We start from the raw sequence: 27,690 nt of genomic DNA, 5'->3' as shown, positions 1-27,690 counted from the left end.
ATGTGATAACATTCTTTGGGGTCTGCTCTAATTACAAAAGCATTTTGTGCTCAATGCAGAACACTTGGAAGGCACGAAGGAAAAACAAGTCCTCTTAACTCACATCATGTAAAGTTAACAGCTGTTAACATTTTGGCATATGTCTTTCCAGATTTTTCTCTATGCAGAGATGCTTCATTTTCGTGATCTGGAAAAAAGTAAACAGTTAAGAGACAAAGCCTTTGGTCTTTAGTTCTCAATTTTATTTCTGTTTTTAAACAGCTTCTAACAGCTTGGAAATATCCCTAACAGCAGGGGCCTGCCCCATGCAATCCCGGGGGGCTTCCCTAGCCAGGGCTGGGGTCCAGACTCCAGGAACTCCCCCTCATCCACGCCAGCCATCAGGCCTATTTTCTCTCTGTCTCTGGAGACTTGGGACAGAAGAGGGTCTCCAGTGAGAGGGAAAATTGGGACTAAGCTGCGTGGAAAGATTGAGCTCAGACACAGCTGCCTTTGTTAGTGTTAGGATATTTTGGGATTTGGTAGCATGCTCAGACAGACTGTGGGAGGGCGTAAAGAGGGGCTCCTGGACTCCTCTCTGGCCTCACGTGTTCCTGGGCAGGGCCTACAGTACCCCTTCCTCTTGCCAGGCTGGGTGCACTGCCTTTAGAGGCTGGGCAAATGGTAGCCTGCAGAAATTCAGCATGCCTTGCTGTGACCTGGTCAGCTGCACTTGACTCCTGGCCTAGGTGCGGTGGGCCTTCAGGAAGCGGACAACCATTCAGACCAGACAGTGCCCCACTGCCTTATACCACAGCACTTGGGACCTGACTGTATCAACCCCTTACCAACCCTCACCAAAAGGGGAATAATACAAGGGCATCTCTTTGTGAGGAGGAGCAAACCTGGGCACTTAAACCCCAAGCATGGGCAGGGTTAGGCCCCCCGAGAGTCAGAGACACCTCAATGCATGCACTAAAGCAGCAGGGGCAGCTCAGCCAGAGAGTAGGGGCCCACAGGGCTGGTTCTACCCTCCCCCAACTCCTCTCCACACCCATGGTAACCATGGAAACATAACCACCCCCTCCAGCCAGCTGCCTGGGTTTAAACAACCAGGCCTGGCCCACCTCCACCCAGCCCAAGCCTGAACTGATGCCAGGCAGGCCAGAGTGGCCACAGGAAGAACTGGGATTGGGCCATTTGGTCAGTCCAGGCTTCCAGTGCAGCTTGGGAGGACTACCACAGGAGCCTCCACACCGTGCTGCCTGGGCTGGGGTCAGACAGGGCTTTGTCAGCCAGCAGCATGGCCCCAGACGCCCTCTGTCCGTGGGCTAACAGCTACTGTGGGGCAGTAGCCCTTGCTGCAGCAGCAGCAGCCTCTGGGCCTCACCGACAGGGCTTTCTGGCTGCTGCTCCTCCTGCCTGGGCCGCTCGGCTAGCCCCCCAGGGCTGAGGATGTACCGATAGTCACTGGGGGTGGCCCCCACTGCCCCCCCACCATTGCCATCCCCAGCCCCGCTGCTGGCCTGGTCCCCGCCAGGCAGCTCCAGGTGGCCTCCCTCGGCAGGCTCCTCAGCTCTCTCCAGGTTGATGTACAAGGGGTCCTGGCTGGTGGACAGCACAGACAGGTGGCCCAGGATGCTCTCCAGCTCCATCCGTAGGCATGTAAAACTCGGGCGCTGCTTGGGGTCGGCACTCCAGCACTGGTACATGAGCTCATACCTGGGCAGAGAGAAAGGTGAGGGGAGGTCTCAGTGAAGGGGAAGCTGAGGATTTTGAAAGAACCAGGATTCTGGGACGCCTGGGTGGTTCAGCAGTTGAGTGTCTGCCTTCAGCTCAGGATGTGATCCCAGGATCTGGGATCGGTCCCACATTGGGCTCCTTGCGGGAAGCCTACTTCTCCCTCTGCCTGTGTCTCTGCCCCCCTCTCTCTCTCTGTCTCTCATTAATAAATCAAAAAATCTAAAAAAGAAAAAGAAAGAAGCAGGATTTTGAACACTTTTCTTTAACACACCCATATATAGGACTTACTACGTATCAGGCACTCTTCTAAGTGTTTTACGTATATTTATTTCTCACAGCAACCCTATGAAAGAAATGATGCCTATGTTATCGATGTGGAAACTGAGGCCCAGAGAGGTTAAGAACCTTGACTAAGGTCACCAAGGTAGAAAGTGATGGTGGAGCTGGCTCTCCAGAGTCCTTCCCGGGCTATGTTGGGTACTAGGAGTGTTTTTGTCTTGAGGAACACAGCAGGAGTCAGTGTTATTTAAATGGGAAGCATTTGAACAGCCGCCCTTTGTCCTAAATCCTCACCCACTCAGGCTGACTTAAATCTTCATTGTTCATAGACACCTTTGAATCTAGAAAAGCTTCCAGCCCTCTCCCCGCAGGAAGGAACACCTTTTACATACACTTTCAGGAGCCTTACAGATTCCCTGAGGTCTTATCCCTGTTCCCTAGGAATGCCTCAGGCTTCTCAGGCTTAAGGAAATAAAAAAAAAAAAACTAATGTAAAGGGGTTGAGACCAGATACAATCAGAGCAAATACCTGACTCTAATGTGCCCACAACAGAAGACCCAAACACTCTCCCACACACTAGCCCCTTCTGACAGGCGCCCCTAGTGATGGGAGGAATGGTGCCAGACATCGAAGTCCGAGGCCATGGATATGTGGCCAGGCTGGGATACATTGTCAAGGCTGTGCTAGGAGCCAACTGGCGCCCGTCCACCAGGCGGCCTGGTAGGAGGCCAGTGCCCGCCCTATTGACAACACTAGCTCTGGCCTGGGAGGAAACTAAGCCGGGGCCTGGTCCCACTGCCCAGCAGAACCTCTGCAGCTCCAGATGCCCAGGCAGGCTACAGTGATAGGGTGGCCTGAGCTCCTGCCCCTGCCATGCCCTGAGCTGTGCTGCATGAGTAGGAGGGGTAGGGCCTGGCTCTGGCACTCAGATTTCCCTCTCACCCACAGTCCAGGTTCAGGGCCCTTCAAACCCACTGCCCTAGAGAAAGAGGACCCCACCACACAGGCCGGGCCTTCCTCTGTCTGTCCACGTTCTTGGACCTCTGGTGGTTCAACCCCACAGCAAGAAGTAGGGAGTAGATTCCTTCCCTCCTTCCCTGGATCACCGTGGACTCCTTTCCCCTGGTACTAGTGAAGAGGTCCTCCAGGGCCCCAGGGAAACTCTGGCTTGCACAGGGTGGGAGACCACACTAGAAGAGACAAATTACATTTGGCGGCGGCATCCAGAGGCGCATCTTATAAAATCAGAGGGCTCTAGGTTCACATCCCAACTCATCTACTTAATAGTTGTGTGACCTTGGCCATGTTACTTAACCTCTTTAATCTCAGTTCCTCATCTACAAAATGGCGATAATGATAGTCTTTTCCTTACAGGGTTTGAGAGGGATTACGTGAAAGAAAGCCTGTAAAGTACCCAGCTAATGCTAGTAACACAGTCTTCCAGTCTTCCAGTCACGAGGGGTTCACTGACACTCCCCTGTGCAGGGGGGGATATCCACCCTACCCCAATCCCAAAGGCTCCAGGCATGCAGAAAGGAAAGAAAGCAGTTCCCCCTCCCCGGGATGTTAGATCTTCCTACTCCCTCAAGAGGAGGCCACCATCTACCTGCAGCGACGCCCCCTCCCTGTCTAGGGAGGAATGCGATGGAGCAGCAGTTTTTGTTTTTGTTTTTTTTTGCCCGGGTGCAGCCCTCTCTGAGGAGGAGGGAGGATCTAGGCCTAGGAGGTTTTCTTAGACTAGCTGGGGACTGAGAAGGAGCAGGGGTGGGGAGGAGGCACCATTGCTCAACCTATACCTTCTGCCCTCAGGGTTCCCGGTTCTCCCTGGAAGCTGGAGAAAATGGAGTTTAAGAAAAGGTGGAACAAGAAATACTGGATGAGAAAGTGGTAGAGAAAGCAAACAGGGAGGTGGCAAGATGGAGAGGCAGTTTGGGGTGGAGGCTGGCCTTCCCTCTAAACACAAGGACATTTCCACCAAGAAACACAAGGTCCAGTTGAGGTTCTGAACTCCCACTGGACCCACAGCCAGCACCCGAAGCCCCAGATTCCTCTCTCCTCCCGGGATCCCCTTCCCGGGGCACTCACACGTCTTCTATACACTCTGGAGGCTGTTTCAGGCGGTTCCCGCCGATGAGGTAGTTGTAAATCTCAGCGTTCTCAATGCCAGCATATGGCGTCTGCCCACGAGTCATGATCTCCCACATGGTCACCCCGAAGGCCCACTGGGACAGAGGCAAGGTGGAAGGGGAGACGTCATTAGGTTTTCCTGAGCTGGGCAGAACCCTAACACAAGCACCAGGCACATCTTAGGGCTCAGAGGTCTCATGAGGGGGCAGCCAAAAACCAAAGAAGAGACCTGGCAAGATCCCTGAGGATCCTAAAGGGCCACCCATGCATTAGGCCACGCTGCTTGCATTCCCACCAAGCCTCCCTGTGCCACCCTGCTCACCACGTCACTGTGCACGGTATACAGGTTGTCAGCCAGGCTCTCCAGGGCTAGCCACTTGACAGGCAACTTGGAGGCACAGCCCTGGCGGTAGTAGTCCCCACTATAGATCTTCCGGGAGAGCCCAAAGTCAGCTACACACACTGTCATGTCTTCTGCCAGCCTGTGAGGGGTGGTGAGGGATGGAGTCAGCCTTCCCCCATGCTGGCAGCCTTACGAAAACCAAGGCGTCTTTGCTCCCCAGCTGTCCCCACGCATAGCACATGCTATCCCTGATGAGAGCTGACCATTAGCTAGTCACCACCTGCTCCGTCCCACCCAAGTCCTCCAGAATTCATACATGCAATTCCGAGCAGCCAGGTCTCGGTGGATAAAGTTCCGGGAGCTCAGGTACTCCATGCCACAGGCAATGTCCACCATGAACCGGACCAGGGTCTGCAGGGGCAGGTCCTGGGGGGCAGACAGGGCAAGCTCAGGCTGGATCTGCCCACCCAGCCAAAGCCGGATGGATGGGGTTCCCTGGCCAGAAAGCCTGAAGACTGTGCTTGGAATTACTGAAAGGAGGGGGACAAAGGGGCTTCCCAAGGTTAAGAGGCTTTGGCAGATCTGAGAGAGTGTCAAGACACTCCTAGTGTGGGGATCCAAAGGTCTCTTCTTCCAGAATGGGCCCTTGCCCACACTAAAATTCCCAGCTTTGGGAGAGTGAAGGAAGCCTTCTGACATAAAAAAGGGTCAAACCCAGCCTGCCTCTTCTTAACCAGCTTAATGATCCCTGCCCACCAAGCCAACCTCTCTCCCAGGGTCTCTGTCCCTTTCCAACTCCTGGCCATTACACCCCAGGCACTCACAAAGGGGTTCTCTCCAATCCGGGAGGCAAGAAGGAAGGCATGCAGGTCTCCATGCTTCATGAAGGGCAAGATGACCATGGGGATGGGGAGGCGGCCTTTGGCCCTGCTACGGAGGCTCACCCCTGGGAACAAGGGAGAGTCAGGAGCAAGGCACATAACAGTCAAGAGACTGCTTGGGTGTCTGCACCAGTCCCCAACCGGCTAGGTCCTAACTCTAGCCCTGGCTCTGCTACCTCTTTTCCTGGAAGTCCACAATGGGCTGGTGATACTTAAGATTTGGCTGCCCCCAGATCTCTGTAGCATCTACTTGTCCCCTCCTCTGCTCACACGAGCAGTCTTCAAGTATAGACTCTTGGTACAGAGCCTGCACACTATGCACCTTACCTGGAGTCAGACCAGATTTCAGCCAGGACCCTCCTTGCTCTGTGGCTCTCTGCTTACTCTCCAGTTAAGTCCAAACTTCTCTCCTACAGGCTGCCCTCCCACCTTGGGGGAGCACAATTTCAGCCCTATTGTCTATCTCCCTCCTCTAGGAAGGGGCTCACCAACAAGCTTGGCCACATGTGGGTGGTCAAATTCCTTCATGCAAGCTGCTTCCCTGAGAAACTCTTCAATGTCGCTTGAAGCAATGATGTCAGCTGGAAGAAAAGGAGGGAGGGAGGGAATAAGGGAGATGTGCTCCCAATTCTAACCCAAGACTCCAAGGCCTTGTCCTTCCTGGACTGTCAGGAAACACTCTGGCCACAGAAGAAACCCCCATGGAGTGGGACTATCCAACAATTCCTCCACTTGCTAATGGTCTTCCCTTTGGTTTGGAAAGACCAGCGTCTCCAGAAACCAAAGCTTTAATCACCCGGAGTGAGCCCCAATCACCGCTGATGGCTGGAAGCAAAGGCTAGGGTGCAAACGTGTGTGGGCTTATGCTTTTGACTTATTCACATGGCACATGTGGCATCCTAGTTGGTGCTAATTCTTCTTGGAAAGTCCAAGGGCCCAGGAGAGCCTGCTTCCACATCAGTCACCCCTTCCACTCCTCACCCCATGTCTACTATTTTCCACTCACCTTTCAGCATCTTGACGGCCACTTTTACAAAGGAGCCATCCTCCTGCTTCAGCTGGGCCTCCCGCACTGAACCAAACTCTCCTAGGAACCGATTAAAATGATGGTGAGGCCCTTTACCCTACCGCCCCCACCCCCTTTTCTCCAAGATGACCCTCCACAGGGACCTAAATCACTACACTCTGGGGCCACTGCAGGAGGCTCCCTTATCTGCAGCCAAAGGAAATACACTGGGAGTGCTCCCCAGCCTTCCTCCTCCCCAGCCATCATTCCCCTCAAACATCCCACATCCAGGAGTCTACAAGCATTTCCTGTCTATAGGAGCTTCCCCAAACCCACACCCCCAAAGTGACAGGAGCAATCAAAGACAAACTCCACTCCTGCCAATCCCCATGCAGCCCCACACACCTTTGCCCAACATCCGGCCCAGGGTGAACTGCTGCTCGGGGATGAGCACATCCTCCAATTTGTCCTTGAGTTCATCGCTGATGCCCAAGCTGTCCACTGTGGTGAGAAGAGTGTTAAGAAAGAAGAGGGGCCTCTCTGTCTACTGACTCGCACCCCAGGCTCCACCCTCAGGGCAGACATGAGCTTAGTTTGGCTCTCCCACAGCTAGGATGGCAACCTCCACAATGATAGGTCTGTGCCTTTTCTACTACTGTGTGCTCAGGACTCATCAATGTTTGGACACACTGGTCAAATTAATGAGCTAGCAAAAAAGAATACAGACAGGGGTATGAAGACAGTCCATTTTTCCTACAATTCCTCACACTCACATGTGGCCTCGATGCGCTCAGGCCTCTCCCGATTGAAGGACCGGGCTGCCCGGAAGTGAACGGCTGGCTCCCCCCGGGCCATGACACTGTCAAAGGCTTGCCTAAGGGGAAACCCAGGACTTGGAGTCAGCTCCAACATGTTCAGTCACCACTTGCCTCTCCCTCCATGTCCTTACCCCCTTACCCAAACCGTGTCTCCTTCCGCCTCTTTCGAAGCAGGATGAGGGCCAAGGCAGCGGCTGTCACCAGGGCTGTCAGGACACCCAGGACTACAGGCACCCAGGATGTGCGGCTGTGGGGAGGGCCCTGCTGGCCTGTGGGAGACAGGGGCAGTGGCATGAGCTAGGCTGACATCAAGGAGTCCCTTTAGAACTTTCCAATGGCAGCCATCTGGCCTGGTCAAGAGATTCTTCAAGTCAATAAAGGTCCCGAGTGGAAAGAAGCTCCAAAGGAAGTTCCAAGAGTTCCTACCCTGTCAGAAACAGTCCCTGGCTGTTGGAACCTACAACTTGACCAGGGATTTCAATGCTGGTTCTGGGGCAGGGGGTGGAGAATGCCATATAGTTCAAATACCAACCCTGGCTTCAACTGCTGAGTCTTTGGGTCTATTAGGAGCAAAGGTGCTGCCAAGCTCCTTCCATCAATCTAGATTGTCCTTGAAAGCCTTGATCCCCTGTTCCCTTCCCCTACAGGCCTCACCTGCATGGTCATGAGAAGAGACCACCAGTGGCTGACTCCAGGGCCCACAGCCAACTGCATTGGAGATGCACACACGCACAGTCAGGTCCTTCTGAGGATCCCAGCCTGTCAAGTTGGCCCTGGTCCCATCCACCGTCAGCTCACCCTGCACCAGGAAAAGCCCCCATCCCACATTTGAGACTGAGGAAAAGGCCTCCAAGTAGGACCTGAATGCAGCAAAAGGTCTAACTAGGAGGCAAGGGACACTGTGGGTTCAGGAACCTCAAGATCACAACCTGCTGGGAGTCATCACATTCCTGTTCCAGCCTGCAGAGGCCTCCCCGGAACACAAACAGGGCTCAGTGCAGCGGGTGGAGGGGGGGATGGGAGGAAACTAGGCTGGGAATAAGACAGCCTTATCGGTGCCCTCCCTCCCCCAGTTTGCGCCCTCCTCCAGTTTGTGCAGGAATGTGCTTCCTGCTTTACAAACAAAGTGGCCATCAGATGCAATCCAAACAGGAGACACAGCCCAATAAGGAGGGAAGCCTGCAGGGGAAGATGGGAAAAGTGGACTCCCTGGGGTGGTGGGAGGCCCAGCCCACCAAGGACAGCCTTTCTGAAGCTCTAAAGATCTTAGAAAAAAAAAAAAAAAAAAGTCTTAGAGTCAGGAGAGCTGACTCTAGTACACCTAGAGGGGACAGACTTATCTCCCCTTATCTGGGTGCCCCTTACCTGGGTTCCGTTGTCTTGAACCCAGGACAGTTTGTAGGGTCCCAGGGGGCCTTCCAAAGGTCCCTCGGGGATCACTTCTTCCCACTCCAGGATGAGGCCTGAGTCTGTGCGGATGGCATGGAGGTTCTGGGGAGCGATGGCTGGGGCTGTACCCGAAGACAGAAGACCACTAAGAGCCCTGCCCTTCCCACTCTCACTATCCCATGCTAGCCTTTGAAACCAGCTCCCAAAACCTACACAGCTCAGAGAGCTACAGGTGTGGGTTAGAGCTTGCCAGTGAGTTCTGACTGCTCTCACCTATAGTCCTCTGGAGGAGGGTGAGCAATGGTAGGACCCATAGCACCCTGCTAGGGCTGCTCTTGGTTACTGCCTCAGCAGCATCCTTCACCACTTCCCCCTCATTAGCCCCACCAGCATTTTTGCAATTGCTAAGAGAACTCCAAATTCCTGCCACAGGATCTTTGCACTTGCTGTGCCCTCTTCTGCAGTGATCTCCCCTCCACCCAATGTGGCCCATTCCTTCATTCAGACCTCAATCTCTTTATGGGGGTATGCCTGGACCACCCTGGGGGCACTTTCAACACCCAATTATCTAATCTTTTCTAATTTGCATACCTACTCCACCCTCTAGAACTAAAGCTGCCTCGGAAGTGGCTGGATTCATCTAGTTCATAGGTATGCAGCAGAAACTCTGTTTGCTGAATGAGGCAGGAACCTCCCTTTCCAATAGCCTCTCTCTCAAGCAACTTCATTCAGAACTGGAGCCAACATGGCCTCTTCCCTACTCAGGCCCTGCCCAGCCACTCTGCTCTGTAAGCCCCTTACCTAGACCCTTTGTCCGAAAGGGTACCCAGTCAGCATACGGAGAAGGCCCCAAGGCGTTGGCACAGCGCACCCTGAGGCTGTAGTTGGTGGCAGGTGCCAGGTCCCGGAGCAGGCAGGTAAAAGGTGGCACGGGGACCACAACAGCCAGGACCTCCCAGCCTCCTGGCGCTTGTGTCACCTACAGAAGGGCAGTAAAGTAATGATGGAGAGGAGGGAGATGGATGATAGGATAGGCATGGGCAGGAGCAGGGGGCCAAGAAGGGGGGAGGTGGATCTTGACTTAATGCTTCCTCTAAGCCTATCAGCAAGAACTTGCAACTCACTCCCTCCCACCAGCCTCCACTCCAGTAACACACCAGCTTCCACACCTCCATGCCATTGCAAATGCTGTTCCCTTGCTTGGAATCACCAGTTCTTCCTAGCAAAGTCCAGCTCATCTTTTAAGACTCAGTGTAAATACCACTTCTTCTGTCAGAGATTTTCCCAACTACTCCAGAAAACTCATACCTTTTTGTGCTTGGTAGAATAGTTACCATTTACTGTAACTACACACCAGTGCAAAGTCTCAGTTTCTCAAGGGGTGGGACTTGTCCTCAGGTTCTAGAGGGACATAGGCATATCCCCTGGTCTCTACGGATTCCTTGCCCAGGGGCAAGGGGTACAGCCAAAGGAAGGCCAGAGTGGGGCTCTCTAAATGGTACAGCCCAGAGAAGGGGCCTCTGCGGCCTGGGGGAACTGCCCAGAGCAGTTTCAAAGGTGCTCATTAATACCTTTGAGTAAACAGATGAAAATAAATAAGGCTGCATTGCCTTTTGTTTTTGATATTACCTTACCCAGGTTTTCCCCTCCTGGGACTTAGAACCCCTTCCAACCCCCTTGTTCTCTTTGGCATGCATGCGTGGGGGTGGGGGGCGGCGCAAGGGTATAAGGGATCAGCTAAATCAAAGGTTTGGGGTTTTGCCGACATGAGAAAAACTCTTCCAGGCATCCCAAATCTGCTCTAGTGATCTGCTTTCCAGCCTGAAGAATGTACGGGTTGAACCAATTTGCCAAGTCACTTGGTTGCCAGAGCACCCTATGATGAGAGGCTGCGGGCTGGGCTGTTCCCGATAAGGGAGCAACACGTGAAGAGAGCTGGTGACCAAGCCCCATGGACAAGCACAGGTAAATGTGATACCACTGTGAACAAAGTGCCACTGAGGCAGCTGCAGAACAAACACGGCCAGGATAGCCTGTCCTTCCTCTCCCTACCTGGACAGTACAGGATTGGAGCAGGGCCCGGCCATCAGCACCTGGCATCCAGGCCACACTAGCGTTGCTGCTGGAGAGCTTTGTCACTGTAATGTTGAAGGGGGCTGCAGGCAGTGCTGTGGACAGGGAGTAAGAGTCAGTGCCCTGGGAGGACAGGAGGACGCAGAACGCATGGGAGTCAAGCCTTGAGTCCCTCCCTAGGGTTCAGGCTTCCCCCCATCCTGACAATGGCCACTCAGCTCTCCCAGGACCACAGTAATATATGAGCCAAGAAACCAGTAGGGGATGGTTGCCCATACCAGGGAGTGTGGGTTGCAGAGAGAGGTCGCCTCTCTCTGAATCAGGGGCTCTGTCTGACTGAGGCATGGATAAAATAGTGGGACAGAACCTTGGCCTTGGGAGATACAAATGAGAGGCAGTCTCTCCAGCCACAACCCATTCCTCCACACACTGGCTCTCTCCCTCCCCGTGTGCACACCAGCCCTTTGATCTCCACTATCATCCTGCCAGGCTGTATTCCCCAGCTCCATTCCCTCCTCAGGGACTGGCAGAAGCAAGGTTGGGCATGAGCCTTGACCATCTCCTGCTGGCTCCCTCTCCCTCTCGCGCACTCTCTCTCTCTCTACTCCCTCCCTCTCTCCCCCTCCCTCCTAAGGACTCTGCTTCGTGATGGGAAATCTGCTGTGACGTCAGGTTTCTATTCTCATCTCAGCCATGGCAGGGTCTCAGGTGCTCTCACTAGGGATGGAGCTCTGCCAATTAACCCTTTATCTCTTGGGTCCCAGCAGGGCTGCGGGAAGCTGGAGCACACAATGATTTTAACTTCACCCACTGCTGGACAGTGGGCTGAAAGCCCCCCTGCCTCACTCACCCTCCCTCCCCCCTGCCAGTCTTCCTACCTTGAAGGCGAACAGTGGCTGGGCGAGAAGAGGCCAGGCCTTTAAGGTTGTGAGCTTCACAGGAGAACTCGGTGCTCTGGGTCACCCCTGACGCCAGAAAACCTCAGTCAGCGCCCCCCAAGCAGCAACTCCCATTCAGTCTGGGACCCCGGGAAGGGGGTTTATGTGGGCTCTGGCTTTGAAGATCCTAGAAGTCTCTCCAGCCAGAGGAAGGGGCTAGACAGTGGGTATGTTGGAATGAACAGAGACTTTGGAATCTAATGAGCCTGGCTATAAACCCCAGTGCTGGCGCTCTGCCCTCTCATCTCCCAGACTGGGAGCATTGGGAGAAGTGAATGATATAACACACATAGAGTGCATGGCACACAGTGAGCACTTGAGAAATGCTGTACTACTCCCCCTGCCTCAATTCCACCTCCCACAGATAGCACAAAGCTGCCTCCCTCCGCTGTTCACTCCTCTATTGTACATTCCCGAGCCCTTCTCTGCTCTACGCTGCATCATTGTTGTATTTGCAGATTCTCTGCCTTGCAATAGTTCTCAGCTCCTTAAGCATGTGTCTTGTCTCCCCAATTACACTAATTCCTTGGGGGCTGGACTGACGGCTTCTATTTTTTTTGTTTCCCTCGTTCCCCTGTGGTGCCTAGCACAGTGTGGTGTGTGGAGTAGGAGGTCAGTGAGTGCTTATTATCAGGCTGGCTGCCGGAGGGTCTCAACCACGCACATCTGGAGAGAACTGAACCGAACCTTCCCTCTAATCAGCTCCAACCCAGCACTTCCTGAACAGGCCCGGCAGCCCATCTCTTTTCAAGATTTATATTGTTGGGGAACTTGGCACGTCAGAACCTATCCCTCCCCCCTTCCAGTACGTGAGACAAGCTTCAGTCTCCCAACTTTTTTGGTCAGGTCAAACCTCGACCAGGAACATTAGCTTTATTTCACAGATAAGTGAGCCTCACAAGCCTCAGTATGTGCCTAAGGATCTTGGAGTCCAGGTGGGTGTGCAGGCGTTGCTGCTTTGGGTCTAACTGTGCGGAGGTATGGATAAATATAGTCATTTGAGAAAATGTCTAGAAATTTCTGGAAAGGCCCATTAGGAGAGGAGGCTCTTGTTTCTTTGTGCTGCACACCACCGCCCTCCCCGCTTTCTTTCTCCCTGCCATTCCCCACTCTGCAGCCCTACACTCTTGTCTTCTAGGCAAGTCTGCCAGACACTCCTCCTAGCTCTGCGTGGGCTGGTTCCTGGCTCCTTCCCTTGGGAGGGGTGGGGGAAATGGGTGCCCCTGGTTTCACACGACTCATCTCCCAGGGCCAGCTGTGCACGAGGCCTGGACTACTGTGAAGGATGGAAGGAGGCTCTGGAGGCCTCAAGCACACCCAGCAGGATCACTACGAATCAGTCCACCTGGACAGCCTGGTACACCTGACTAATGAGCTTAGTAATGGTGCAGCTCACCTAGCCAGGCACAGGGGTGTGCTCTGGCCACCACCAATAGCATCCTTGGGCAATGTGCATAGATTTGCACTCTGCCAGCCTCACCACCCCTACTCAAAGCCCCCTCCTGAGGCTCCTCACCTGTTACATTTAAAACAGAAGGAGAGGGAGCGGGTCCCCCAACCTTTGTGCCTCCTCTCCACCACACAATGGTAACAGGTTCAGGGGGACCCACGGCCTCACAAGACAGTTGGAAAGGGGCATTGGGTGGCACTGCCAGATCTTTTGGCTCCACAGTGAAAAATGGCACACCTGGGAAGAAAGGGAGGTGGGGAATGAGCCTTGCCACCTCTGTTTCCAACTACCCAAACCACAAGTTTGCTACCATTTGCAGCCCTCCGTGCAGAGGTCCTAAAGCCCTTATGATTGAGTCAACTGCAGAACAGGCATCTAGCTTGAGGGGGAAGCTTCTCTTCTTTGGGCACCTTAGGAATATCCTTTATGCTGTCCCCTTGGGCATAGTAGATTCTCTCTTCCGAGACAGCCCTTCTCAGAGCAGGGGAGGAGGGAGGGTAGGGAGCTGGGGGGAGGGTCACAAAGGGAGGGGGAGTGGGCGGAAGCTTTAGCAGAGTTCTGCTGGCAAGCCCCAGATCCCCGTTCAGGCCCCTTTGTTACTTTCTTAGTCACTTTGTTTTCCTGGGTTGAACAGCTCTGAGCTCCCGCAGCTGCGGAGCCTTCCTCCCCTCCCCCATCCCTCCCCCTCCTGGCCTGGCCACTTGGCAGGACTGGGTCCAGCCCCAGATGGGTGCTTGAGGTTTGCTGATCAAACAACTGGAATGGACTGCACCATGGGTTCTGGGTTCTTATTGTCCCCTTGGCTGTGAAATACCCAGACTCCAATGAGTAAGGTCTCCTGATGTCTGGGGTAGGCCTGGAGCCTGGTGCAATCAGGGCCCAGAGGGCAATGGGGCAGCCCAGCTTCCACTGAGCTTTTTCTTCTGCAGAGGTGTGGTCACTAGCAGACAGCACCTGCTCCAGGCCAACATGCCCACCTGTATCTCTGCTTCCTCACCTTCTACTGTGAGCCATACTGGTTGGGAGGTCTCCGTTTCACCCCCATCCTCCACCTGGCACCAGTACCGGCCTGCATCAGAGCGCTCCACTGACTTCAGGCTGTAGAAACAGGATACCAGGCTCGCCTCCCAGAGTTGGCAGGGGGCGCGCTGTGCTGGGCCGACTCAGTGGGTTCAGCCTACCCCCGCTTCTGGAAGTTTCCATAGGTTGCCAAATAAAAAACCCCAGACTTCTGGGCATCGGCATTGCCCCCAGCTCCCAAGCCCCAAGGAGAAAGCACAACGTGTCCCCAGGCTGGCATGCCACACCCTCCCCCCTGGCCCTGCACCTGAGGAAGCCAATCCAGTGCTGCTCACTGACTGGGATGTACACCTGATCCACACTCTGGACCACAGCCCCGTCCTTCACCCACTGTATCTCAGGCTCCTCCATTCCCTCCACACTGCAGTTGAGCTTCACCGGCTGCCCCTGAGACACAGTCAGCTTCACTGGGGCTCCCATGAGCTTCAGGCCTGAGAGGTGGGAAGGAGAAGGTGTCAGCCTGCTTGACAGGGACCCTGCCTCTGGAAATATCTCCCCTCCTCTTCCAGAACCTAGTGTCTGGTTCGCAGAGCTTATTCTCAACTAATGGTCAAGAAAGCAGAGGTTGGACGTGGGAGGGAGAGAAGGTGGCCGGGGCCTTGGCTGGGGGACGAAAAAAGACAAGCTATCCAGGCACCATTTCTGCCACTGCCAAGCTTCCCCCAGCTCTATGAAAGTGCCCTCTTCCCCATGCCTCCCGACTGGGTGATGTGAAGTTCAAGCCCAACCATCAAAAGGAAGGCAGGCCAAGCTAAAAAGATGGGGCCCTCTCATCCACCTGGGGCAGGTACTGCCTTGAGAATGACTGCTGCACCCATGGAGTGCAACAGGCGGCCAGCTCCCTGCCTCTCTAGGTGTCCGGCCAGACTTCAAGCTGCTGCTGGCACCCCCTTGCACCCCACCCTGGCAAATTAAACAAGGCTGAGGAAGAGAAGGAGGGGGTGCTCCCCTGAAGTGGAGAACATATGGCTGCAGAACCACGTCAGATCAAACACATGGCAGCCTTCCTGGCAGCCACCCGCTCTATTAATACCTGAATGTGTGCAGGGGCGGGTGCTAGGGAGGTAGGAGGTAGAAGAGAGCAGAGGGGCCCTGAACAGAAGCCCAAGACCCCTGAGCTACTGTCACACCAGCAGGAGCCACCTTGCAGAACACTATCCTCTGCATGGACACACACACACACACACACACACACACACACACACACACCTCCTAGTCTCCTGGCATGTTTTTAAGCAGAGGGGCAGGTGAACTATCCAAATAGTTGAATCCAGTCCTGCTTCTCCCTGCCCTTTGCTGTGTGACTCTAGGCGAATTCCTGGGCTCTCTCTGATCCTGAGATACACACTTTTCAGCTTGTAAATACTTGTCACTCTTTTCCTTCCCTAAGAATCTCATATGGCAGGGAGTACAGTCTCAAAACAAGGTGCCAGCTCTGTGGCTGCTGCTTTTAGCCTGTGTCACAGGGCACAGAGGGATAACCTCACACCCCATACACACCCAACAGTCCCAGAGGGTTGTAGTGTGAACTTGAGATGCAGGGTGCTGCGAGGAGCACTCCTACAATGGGCAAATGCCTCAGGGGCCATGTGGGAACACAAGGCTGACCCCCACAAAGACCAGCAACCTCGCTCCAACCCATCCTCTCCAACGTCCTCCGTTTCAGGAAGCTCTGAGTGGGTACAGGAACTAGAGTCTGTCCAGATGTTTTCTGTGCCTGGGCACCCTCACAGCCCTTGTACCTAAATGGTGTAGGTATGCCTCTTGGGGCTCAGTCCAGCCCCTGTGGTTTCCGAGCGGGACTTTCATGTGTAGGGCGGGCTGAATGGGGTCCCCAGGACTGCGAGGGGAGAGCAAACAACTAGATACGTCGAGGCGGGAAAATCCAGTTCGGAACAGCCCCCTCTGACCACTCAGCCCACGGCCCCACTCCTTTGCCTTCCACCCCGCCAGAAGAGCCCCGGACGCGAGAAAGTTGGGGGTGGGGCCCCTGCCGGGGGACCCGCAGCGGACACGGCGCGGCGCCCCCGCCCCCCGCCCCCCGCCCCCAGCCTCGGCCTTGCAGCGTGGGTCCCCCCACCCAAGTCTCCGGGCCGCCCGGGCCCGGGGCTCGCTCCGCTGCGGTCCCTGGGCGCCCACCCGGCCGCGCCCCTCCGCAGCCCCCGGGTTCCGCCGCCTCCCGACCAACCCCTACCTGCGGCCGCGGGCTCCGCGAGCAGCACAGCTGCCAGACCCGCCAGCAGCAGCAGCGGCGGCGGCGGCGGCGGCGGCGGCGGCAGCAGCGGCAGCGGCAGCGGCAGCGGCGGGAGCCCGGGCCGCCCCATGCTCCGCCTCAGCGCCATCGGCGGCGACGCCGCACCATGCCGGGCCCGGCCCGCGAGCGAGAGGGAGGAGGGAGGAGGGGGAGGGGGAGGGGGAGGGGGAGGGCCGGAGGAGGAGGAGGAGGGCCGGAGGAGGAGGGCCGCGGGAGGGGCGGGGGCCGGCCGGGGGCGGTGCTGGGGCCCGCGCCTCCGAGACCCGCGCCCGCTGCGAGTCGCGGCGGCGGCCGTCAACAGCGCGCGGTCCCCGGGGCCGCCGCTGGGCCACCGCGCTCCTTCCACAGCCGTCGCCGCCGTCGCCGCCGCCGCTGATTCATGTTCTCGGAGCCGCCGCCTCCTCCCCAGCCCGCCCGCCCGCAAGCCTGAGCTCGTACCGCCCCCCCGCGGAGCCTCGGGCCGCGCGCTCCGAGCGCCTACCCCGCCGCGGGCCCCGCCGGCCCCCGCCCGCGGGCCTCCCCCCTCCCCCCCCCCCGGCGCCGCGGCACCCCCGGCGGGCTTCCTCCGGGCCCGAGGATCGGCCGGGGCCCGGGGCGCACCCAGCCACGCCCCTCCATCCCCTAAACACACTCCAGCATCCTTTCAAACCCAGCACTCCGGGTCCTGCCGTCCAACCTCGCTGGAGCCTCTACCGCACCCCAACTTTCGTCCAGCGTGTGATGCCACAATCCCGTCCCCCGTCTCAGGACAGAAAGCATCTCAATCCCCTAAATTCCCCACCAATCAGGGCCCCCGAAATCGTGACTCAAGGCTCCCCACACAGGACCTACTAACACCCCTTCCTGCCTCTTTCTTGAGCCTTTCCCCGAAATTTCCCATATTCCTGCTCCATTTCCCACCCAAGATCTCCAGGATCTTGGCGGGGGGTGGGGGGGTGGGTTCCAAGATCTTTTTGCTAGTCCTCAGGTTTTATATCTGACATCCCCACTGATAGGCCAAAGCCCCATTGCCCATGTCTTTTGGGGCTGTCATTCTTACTAGCTGCTTCCTCTGCTTCTACCCTCCCTGCCCCTATCCCCTAGGACATGGTGTGAAAGTTGGCTGTGTCCTCACAGTATCCAATAAAACATTTAGCTATTATTAGTGGACCACCTTGCACACAGTAGGCATTCCATAAATAAACAGACAGATGCCTGTTAAATTAATGAATAATTGCCTCAGAGCTTGGCCTGCCCCACAACCAGTAATCATGAGGGTGGCTGTGCCCAAAGACATCCTGTCAGGCAGATGCAGAGCTGGTTCCAAACGCAGCCTACCAAGCTTTCTCCCTGGGCCTCTGCTGCTACCTGTCCCCTGGAGCCCACTCCAGAGGGCCCTTCCTAGAAGTCCTGCATAGGGAAGAGGAACAGGCTACTCAGCCCCCTGTTTCCTGAAGCCTCACTGGATCTTTCCAGGGATTCTCCCGAGCAGCAGGGGCCTGCCTCTTCCTCCACTTGGCCCCATCAGTGCTTGCTTATTAATTATACTAATGATAACAACAACAGCAGTGCTGGTGGCACCCTCAGACCCAGCTCCGGGCGCCCTCAGGTGGCAACACAGGGAGAGACTCCAAAAGGACAGACTTGGAAGGCAGGGACCTGAGGTCTCTGCTTAGCTGGGCGCTCTGCCAGTTTTCTTGGGTACTGTGGGTGGGCTATAGGACCCTTTTTTAAAGGAAAAGATTTGCTCTGTTCCGGAAGCCACAGCTTCTGAGTTTGGGCTGAGTCGGATCGGGGCAGGCAGACAACAATCTGGGGCTGAAGCCAGGTTCGCCAGGGCAGCGCTACTGCGGCAGCATGGCTGCTGCAGCTCTGCACTCCTGGAGGCCCTCTCCCACACCTCTCCTCTCTCCAGGGGACTTCAAGTTTCCAGTGAAAGAAAGCCTCCTATGACTCTAGTCGACATTGGAAAGACCTCTCCTAGAGGATGTTGAACCCAAAGCCCAAACCCAAACTTCCACTTCTTCTTCTTCCCTCATTTCCTGAACTCTGACAGGGAAGCCCAGCCCAAGGACCACCTTTGCCACCAGTCAAGATGGGCTTCTTGGACATGTCATGGATTCCACTGCATTCTGCACTCTGAGCCTAGACGAACTTCCTATTTCGGGGCAGGCCTCAGGCACATCACTTTTGCCCTGGGGCAGCACACTTTCCTGGAGTCTCTGCTTTCTATATTCCTGCTTTTTTTTTCTTTTAAGATTTTATTTATTTACTCATGAGAGACACAGAGAGAGAGAGAGAGAGGGAGAGAGGGAGAGAGGCAGAGACACAGCAGAGGGAGAAGCAGGCTCCATGCAGGGAGCCTGATGTGGGACTCGATCCTGGGTCTCCAGGATCACACCCTGGGCTGAAGGCGGCACTAAACCGCTGAGCCACCCAGGCTGCCCTATATCCCTGCTTTTGAACCCTTCTCAATTCTTAGTATTTCTATTTGCAGGGAGGGGAGGGACTACGGGGTCCTGGTCTGTTGACTTTCTAGCGCCCACATTGAGTGCTTTCCTTCCTTAGCCCTAGCAACCCATTCTTACCTCTCTCTCTCACGGGCGTGCTCTCTCTCTCAGCATGGTATAGGAACGTGCTTTAAGGGTATGTGAGCAGGTGTGATTTTGTGGAAGAAGCATGTAGGTGGGTGAGAGGGTGTGCATTGTGATGTATGAGGGAGGGTGTGCATTTGTGCAAACTCTAAATGTGACTGACACTTTGTGGGTGGATGGGGAGAAAGTGCCTGTGTGTGTGTGTGTGTGTGTGTGTGTGTGTGACTGAAGGAGGTTGGCTAGCTGTGCAAATACATGCCTGCAAAGCCTCCCTTCCTTTTATAAACACAGTGCTTCGAAGGAAACTAATCAAATCAACAGGAAATGTATTTGACATAATGCAGAAGCAGCTGTCCCAGGAGTTCCTGTCCTCAGAACAGAACCAGAACCAGCTATGATCTACCCCAGGGGAGTAAGAAGAGACCAGAGGGGAGAGGAAGGGCCAGCAGCAACCCCTTTTTATGGATGGAGATAGGTTGGGCCTTGGCATCTCCCTACTTGGGTGAATTATGTGCCTATTCTATCCAGGACTGCCAAGGAGGCCAGGGTAAGAGAGAAAATACAGACAAACCTGCAAATAAAAACCATCTGCCCAGGGATGCCTGGGTGACACAGGTGGTTAAGCGTTGGACTCTTTTTTAAATTACTATTATTCATGAGAGACACACAGAGAGGCAGAGACACAAGCAGAGGGAGAAGCAGGCTCCCTGCGGGGAGCCATGGGGAATACATCCCAGGATCCCAAGATCCCTGTTGGACTCTTAATTTTAGGCTTGAGTCACGATCTCAGGGTCTTGAGATCAAGCCCCTAGGTGGGCTTGTGCTGGGCTGGGCCTGGAGCCTGCTTGAGAGTCTCTGTCTCTGCCCCTCCATCCCCTCTTTTTTTTTTTTTTTTTTTAAGATTTTACTTATTTATTCATGAGAGACACAGAGAGAGGCAGAGACACAGGCAGAAGGAGAGGCAGGCTCCATGGAGGGAGCCCAATGTGAGACTTGATCCCGGAACCCTTGGGTCATACCCTGACCCAGAGGCAAACACACCGAGGCATCCCAGACCTTCTCTCTCTTTAAAACAAGCATACAGGGGGATCCCTGGGTGGCGCAGGGTTTGGCCCCTGCCTTTGGCCCAGGGCGGGATCCTGGAGACCCGGGATGGAGCCTGCTTCTCCCTCTACCTGTGTCTCTGCCTCTGTCTCTCTCTGTGTGTCTCTCATGCATAAATAAATAAAGTCTTTAAAAAAAAAAAAAAAAAACAAGCATACAACCCATCTGCCCATAGTAGCAGAATCCCTTGATGGCAAATTCCATTAGTCTCAGGAAGCAGCTGTTTCAGCTTCTTCAGAGTTAGGACCCTCTCCTCCTGTCCTCCCCACTCAGGGAAGAGGCTGTATGGACTGAGAAGGAACAAGGTGAGCCATATGATCAACTCTGTTGAGTTGATCTTGAGCAAGGTGAGCCTTGCTGCCCTGTGATCAGGGATCCATTCTTTCTGAGCTATTGGTTAAAGAAGTGAGTTGGGGGATCGCTGGGTGGCGCATCGGTTTGGCGCCTGCCTTTGGCCCAGGGCGTGATCCTGGAGACCCGGGATCGAATCCCACGTCGGGCTCCCGGTGCATGGAGCCTGCTTCTCCCTCTGCCTGTGTCTCTGCCTCTCTCTCTCTCTCTGTGTGACTATCATACATAAATTAAAAAATTAAAAAAAAAAAAAGAAGTGAGTTGGGAAATGCCACTCACAGAATGGGCGGGCCACGGACTGCACTCCCCATCACCTTAGAGAAGCCAGGGAGTCCACTCCTTTGGGCCTTGGAGGAAAACTGCCTGCAGGTGTGATGCCAGGGGCACTGGGGATGGCTGCTGCGCCTGCCAAACATCCCTTGCCTGAAATTCCTGAGTCAGAAACAGTGCCACACCTTGCCCGTGCGAAGATGAAGCAGAAATGCAAATACCTAGGACTGTGACGTATAGTCACAGAGGGACTTTCAAATAGTCAGACTTCTCCCCCAAAAGCAACTTAGGAGGCAGGAAGACAGTAATAAATTTGGGGTTTCTGAAATGACAGATGGGTCCAAGCATGTGGAAGAAAAAATTTGTCTCCTTCAAAATTTTACCTAGGGATGGATGGCTCTGAAAGGAAGAGGTCCATGTGTGAGTGAGGGCCCTCATTAGCTGAACAAAGGAAATACCTGTGTGAGTGTGAGGATATTTGTTTGAATGCCCTATATCTAGCTGTCTGTTTCTCTTTTTGATCCTCTAAATACATCCTGGCAAGTGATACTTTTCTGGTTCTATTTTTTTTTTTTTTTTACTTTTTTTTTTTTTTTTTTTTAAGTGGGCTCTATGCTGGGTGTGGAGTCCAATGCAGAGCTTGAACTCATGACCCTCATATCAAGACCTGGGCTGAGATCAAGAGTTGGATGCTGGGGAAAAAAAAAAAAAAAAGAGTTGGATGCTGGGACGCCCAGGTGGCTCAGTGGTTGTGCATCTGCCTCCAGCCCAGAGCGTGATCCTGGAGACCCCGATCAAGTCCCACATCATGCTCCCTGCATGGAGCCTGCTTCTCCCTCTGCCTGTGTCTCTGCCTCTCTGTGGTGTGTGTGTGTGTGTCTGTGTGTGTGTGTATCATGAATAAGTAAATAAAATCTTAAAAAAAAAAAAGAATTGGATGCTTAATCAATTTAGCCACCCAAGTGCCCCTAAAAAACGTTTATTTTATTCTTTTTTTTTTTTTTTTTTTTTTTTTTTTTTTTTTTTTTTTTTTTATTCTTTTAAGATTCTATTTATTAGTCTGACAGAGAGAGAGCACAAGCAGGGGAAGGAGCAGAGGGAGAAGCAGCCTCCCTGCTGAGCAAGGAGCCCAATGTGGGGCGAATCCCAGGACCCCGGGATCGTGATCTGAGCCAAAGGCAGGTACTTAACTGAGGCATCCAATTGCCCCTAAAAAAAAATTTTATTATGAGATTTTTTTAAAAGATCTTATATATTTATTAATGAGATACACAGAGAGAGGGAGAGAGAGGCAGAGACACAGGCAGAGGGAGAAGGAGGCTCCATTCAGGGAACCCGAAGTGGGACTCCAGGATCACGCCCGGGCCGAAGGCAGGCGCTAAACAGCTAAGCCACCCAGGGATCTCCTACTGTGGGATATTTTAAACATATACACAAGTAGAGAGAAAAGCATAATGATCTTATTTATTTATTCATGAGAGACACAGAGAGAGAGAGAGAGGCAGAGACACAGGCAGAGGGAGAAGCAGGCTCCACACAAGGAGCCCGATTCAGGACCCGATCCCGGAACTCCAGGATCACGCCCTGAGCTGAAGGCAGATGCTCAATCACTGAGCCTCCCAGGGGTCCGGAAAAAGGTATAATGAATCTCCAGCGTATCCATCACTCTGCTTTGGTATTATCTTAGCTAATTGTGTTCTATTGTCCCAATTTTTTTATTGTTTTCCTAGAGTTTTTAAAAGCAAATCTTAGCCGTATTATTAATTTCAACTGTAAATATTACACTGCAGCAGACTCACACACAAAAAAAACCCTCATCCATATATAGGTTCAGTTGGTTACATATAGAAATATTTATAGATATGTATATATAACAGTATATGCAGATATATTTCCTTTGCCAGCTGAGAAGGCCCTAAAACCAAGACATCCCAGCAGTGATGAGCATACCAGCACCCAAATCTTGGTTTCTAATCCCATTACCCAATAAAAGGAACTAAGGATTTTTGGAATAATGGCTGATTCTAATATTGGAGCAGGAAGTATACAAGATGATCTTGGAGGATCTTGTAGTGCCAAAAAGTAAAGAAGTATTCAAAAAAGCAAACCCAGAGACACCTGGGTGGCTCAGTGGTTGAGCATCTGCCTTCTGCCCAGGGTGTGATCCTGGAGTCCTGGGATCGAGTCCCAAACCGGGCTCCCTGCATGGAACCTGCTTCTCCCTCTGCCTGTGTCTCTGCCTCTCTCTCTCTCTCTCTCTCTCTCTCTCTCTGTGTCTCTCATGAATGAATGAATGAATGAATAAATAAACAAACAAATGCAAACCCAGACACAGGCACACATACACGATGATGGGGTCTATCAAAGGGTTAAATATTTTGAATAAATAAATTACTTGGGAGTATAGACAAATCTCCCATGCAGAAGAATTATAAAAAAATTTATGTAGATATTCCACTCTTAAGGAAGGGGTAGTATCCCTTCACATTCAAGTGTGGGCCATGCATAGGGACTTCCTTACAAAGACGATGGGATGGAAAGCAGAGGTAGGGGAACTAAGTTTACAGTGGAAAGATCTGAATTTCTTCTGCCAGGTGATTAGGAGATTAAGGTTAGCACCAACAGTGGTAAGTCATTTTGATAGTAGGTGCCCCTGATACAATGTGATAAAAATGACATTTCAGCTCTATGTTCTTCCTCCCCAAAACCCATAATCCCAGTTTAATCATGAGAAAAACATTAGGCAAATCCTAGTTGAAGGATGTTCTGTACAATCCTACCAGTACTACCTTAAACTGTCCAAGTCATCAAAAACAAAAAAAAGTCTACAAAACTGTTACCATTAGAGGCATCTGAGTGGCTCAGTCAGGTGAGTGCCTGACTCTTGATTTTGGGTCCAGTCATGATCTCAGGGTCCTAACTAAGATCCAGCCCTGTGTCAGGCTTTCCATTCAGTGGGGAGTCAGCTTCTCTCTCTCTCACTCTCCCTCTCCCTTTGCCCATTCTCCTGCTCATGCTCTCTCTCTTTTTCTATGAAATAAATAAATCTTAAAAAAAAAAAAAAAAAAGCAAGCCTGTCACCACCAGAAGAAGCCTAAGGAGACATGACAATTAAATAGTCTTGATGGAATAGAGAACATTAGGATAAGGTTGAGGAAATCTGAATAAAATATGGACTTTCGTTAGTAATGAGGTGTCAATATTGGTTCATTAATTCTTTTTTTAAAAAGACTTATTTATTTATTTGAGAGAGAGGGAGTGCATGTAGGAGCAGTGGGAGGGGCAGAAGAAATCGGAGAGAATCTCAGATTCCCCTTGAACTAGGAGCCTGAGGTGGAGCTTGATCCAAAATCAAGAGTCAGATGCTTAACCAAGTGAGCCACTCAAGTGTCCTGGTTCAATAATTCTAATAAATGTACTGTATTAATGTTAGATATTAAAAACTGGGACTCTTGGCTGGCTCAGTAGGTTGAGCATGTGATTCTTGATCTCCATCTCAGGGTCCTGAGCTCAAGCATCAGGCATAGATCTTACTTAAAAAATGGGTGAAGGGTACCTGGGTGGATCAGTCAGTTAAGTGTCTGCCTTCCACTCAGGTCATGATCTCAGGGTCCTGGGATCAAGTCCTGCATCCGGCTCTCTGCTCAGCGGAGAGTCTACTTCTCCCTCTTACTCTCCCCTGTTGCTCTCCCTCAATCCTTCTCTCAAATAAATAAATAAAATATTTTAAAAAAATGGGATGGGGGTGTCTGGCTGACTCAGTCAGAAGAGTATTGACTCTTGATCTCAGGGTTATGGGTTCAAGCCCTACTTTGGATGTAGAGATTACTGAAATAAACTTTAAAAAAATGGAGGGTGGGCAGCCCGGGTGGCTCAGCGGTTTAGTGCCACCTTCAGCCCAGGGTGCGATCATGGAGACCCGGGATGGAGTCCCACGTCAGGCTCCCTGCATGGAGCCTACTTCTCCCTCTGCTTGTGTCTCTGCCTCTCTCTCTCCTCTCTGTGTGTGTCTTTCATGAATAAATAAATAAAATAAAATAAAATAAAACATAAAAATAAAAAATAAAATAAAAAAATGGAGGGTGCCTGGCTGATTCAGTCAGTGGAGTGTTGACTCTTGATTTTGGGGTTGTGGGTTCAAGCCCCATTTTGGATGTAGAGAAAGATTACTTAAAAGTAAAATCTTCGGGGTTCCTAGGTGGCTTGGTCAGTTGAGCCTCTTACTCCTGATTTTTGCTCAAGTCATGATCTCAGGATTATGGGATTAAGCCCTATGTCAGGCTCCGCTGTGGGACTGCAGCCTGCTTAGTATTCTTTTCTCCTTCTTCTTCTACCACTCCTTTCCCCCCACCCTCTCTCAAAATAAATAGATAAAAATAAAATCTTTTTAAGAAGTGAGGAAACTATGTTAGGGTAAATGGAAACTCTTTATAATTTTTCTGTAAATTTAAAACTATTCTAGGGGCTCCTGGCTGGCTTAGTCAGTGGAGCATGTGACTCTTGATCTTGAGGTCATGAATTTGAGCTTCACATTGGGGGTTGGAGATTACATTAACAAATAAATACATAAAGGGGTACCTGGGTAGTTCAGTTGGTTAAGCCTCTGCCTTAGACTCAGGTCATGATCACAGAGTTCTTAAACCCACATGGGGCTCCCAGCAAAGAAGGGATTCTGCTTCTATCTCTCCCTTGCCTCTCCCCCTGGTTCATGCTCTCTCTCTCTCAAATAAATGAATAAAATCTTTTTTTTTTTTTTAATTTTTATTTATTTATGATAGTTACAGAGAGAGAGAGAGAGAGGCAGAGACACAGGCAGAGGGAGAAGCAGGCTCCATGCCCCGGGAGCCCGATGTGGGATTCGATCCCCAGACTCCAGGATCGCGCCCTGGGCCAAAGGCAGGCGCCAAACCGCTGCGCCACCCAGGGATCCCCAAATAAATAAAATCTTAAAAAAATAGATAAATGAAATCTTAAAAGTATTCTAAAATAAAGTTTATTTTTCAAAAAAATATCTTCATATTGAATAATTTAAAAAAAATCCTTATTATCATATAAAACCCAGTTTGTGTTTAGTTTTCCCCAATAGTCTCAAAAAACATCTTTTTACATTAGGCTTGTTTGAATCAGGATCCAAACAAGGATAATATATATATTTATTTATTTTTTGCATCTTTTTTTTAAAGCTCACATATTTAACTGATAGTCTCTTATGTATTTATAAATCTATAAAAGGTCCCCCTTCTATCCTGGACAGGAAATTTAGAGAAGAAACTTGGTTATTTGTAGAATTTTCCACAACTGGGGTTTGGTTCATTGTATTCTTGTGTTATCATTTAACATGTTCTTCTATCACCCATATTTCCTGTAGATTGGTAGTTAGATCTAAATCCTTCACTAGATTCAAGTTCAATTTTTTTGGCCTGAAGGCTTCTTGGGAGATGTTTTGTACTCCCAAATGCATCAAATCAGAAGCAAAATATGTCCAGTGGTCTCACTTTTAGCTGACCCCTTGATGTTCATAAGTTGGCAACCTGATCCATCATATGTAAGAGCCTCATCGACCTTTCACCTAATAGTTTTATCAATCATTGATGATCATTGCCTGGAGCGATGATTTTATTAGGGGTTGCAAACAATGATTTTCTACTATCATTCTTCCAGCATTTTTAGCTCTAGTTCCCTTTCCTCACTCCCCATAATTTCTGACCAGGTCCAGTACTATTTTGGATCCTAAGGATGGCTAAAGCCTAGTAACTGAAATTTACTGCTGCAGTTGTGACCAAGAGAACTAAAGAAAGATTCTATAGAATTCCTGGGAGCTTTTAGAAATGCATATTTTTGGATCCTGTCCAAGACTTACTGAATCCTAAAGTCTTGAGGGTGAGGCCCAGTAATTTGTTTTAACAGGCCCTCAAAGAAACAAACAAAAAAACAAACAAACAAAAAAACAAGCCCTCAAGGTGATTCTGATGCCTGCTAAAATTCAAGAACCGATGGACTAACACTGGCTGCCCTAAGATGGCCTTCAGTCAAGCAATGATTTATTAAAGTCCTAAATTCATAGCAACATCCTGGTTGCTGAGCACTACTGATGCATAAAAGAAGGCCTGGTGCCCCCAAGGAACTCACAGTCTATTCAAGAGAACAGCACAGAGGCTAGTGAAAATGTGACCAGTGATAGCTGATAATTGGCAGTGCATTCCCAACAAGCCACACAAGTGGTAAAGTGGAAGAGTCCAAGGAAAGCTCAGTGAATAGGCCTGGCTGACAGAGGGTTTGTGTGTGTGTGTGTGTGTGTGTGTGTGTGTGTGTGTGTGTGTAATATTTTATTTATTCATGAGAGACACTGAGAGAGAGGCAAAGACAGGCAGAGGGAGAAGCAGAGTTCTTGCAGGGAGTCTGATGCGGGACTCAATTCCTAGACCTCAAGATCACCACTTGAGCCAAAGGCAAATGCTCAACCACTGAGCCACCCAGGTGCCCCCTGGCAAAGGTTTTAGAGTACACTCCAGCTAGGACTTAAAGGAAAAGAAAGACTCTGTGGGTAGGAGGAGGGAGAGAAAAAAGGAAGGATTTCCAAGAAAAGACATTTTCATGAGCAAAGGCAATCAGGCTGTTTCCTTCTCTCTTCTCACTAATACCATTCCTACAGCGTTTCTCGCCTTTCCTTTCACATGCTTATCTTCTTGCTCACCCACAAATCCAGGGGGGCGGTCATCTTGGGTACTGCCCATGGGTTTAGGATGTGATCATCCGGACTGGTGAGCGCAGAGGGGCGTCTGAAGTACAGTTTGCCTCTGTCACGGGTGTCGTACGTGCAGAAGAGCCTGTGCCTGCTGTACATCCGAAGGATGAGTGTTTTAAGTGTCAGCACAGAGCTTACGTGGTGGGGTAGAGCAGGAACTAGCCGTATTTCTCCGGCGCTCAGGGTCCCCCGCGCAGGGGCACCCGGCTGGCTCAGTCGGAAGAGCTTTTGCGACTCTCCAGCTCCGGGTGGAGCTGGGGCCCTACGTAGGATATAGACTTTACTT

At 52.0% G+C, this 27,690-nt stretch overlaps 1 protein-coding gene across 3 annotated transcripts; it reads right to left on the bottom strand.

Moving 5' to 3' along the window:
* Positions 1-220: 220 nt before the first annotated feature.
* On the bottom strand, positions 221-27,647 carry TYRO3 (TYRO3 protein tyrosine kinase). Of its 3 annotated transcripts, none has more exons than XM_038580124.1 (19): positions 27,354-27,643; positions 14,355-14,538; positions 14,025-14,125; positions 13,094-13,264; positions 11,518-11,604; positions 10,619-10,734; positions 9,368-9,545; positions 8,543-8,688; positions 7,832-7,976; positions 7,317-7,446; positions 7,133-7,233; positions 6,765-6,860; positions 6,360-6,440; positions 5,842-5,934; positions 5,297-5,418; positions 4,789-4,898; positions 4,452-4,611; positions 4,088-4,224; positions 221-1,701 (listed from the first exon to the last, which is right to left on the bottom strand). In XM_038580124.1, exons 1-19 carry the CDS (start codon positions 27,391-27,393, stop codon positions 1,311-1,313), a joined length of 2,589 nt encoding a protein of 862 aa, XP_038436052.1. In that variant the 5' UTR covers positions 27,394-27,643; the 3' UTR covers positions 221-1,310. The 3 variants fall into 3 exon arrangements, with proteins under 3 accessions (XP_038436052.1, XP_038436054.1, XP_038436053.1); XM_038580126.1 differs by lacking the exon at positions 27,354-27,643 and adding an exon at positions 16,302-16,464; XM_038580125.1 differs by lacking the exon at positions 13,094-13,264 and having other exon boundaries at positions 27,354-27,647.
* Positions 27,648-27,690: the final 43 nt, after the last annotated feature.

The sequence above is a fragment of the Canis lupus genome, chromosome 30, assembly GCF_011100685.1.
Source record: "Canis lupus familiaris isolate Mischka breed German Shepherd chromosome 30, alternate assembly UU_Cfam_GSD_1.0, whole genome shotgun sequence".
In the NCBI taxonomy this organism is placed as follows: domain Eukaryota; kingdom Metazoa; phylum Chordata; class Mammalia; order Carnivora; family Canidae; genus Canis; species Canis lupus.
This window is presented reverse-complemented; position numbering and strand designations above follow the sequence as displayed.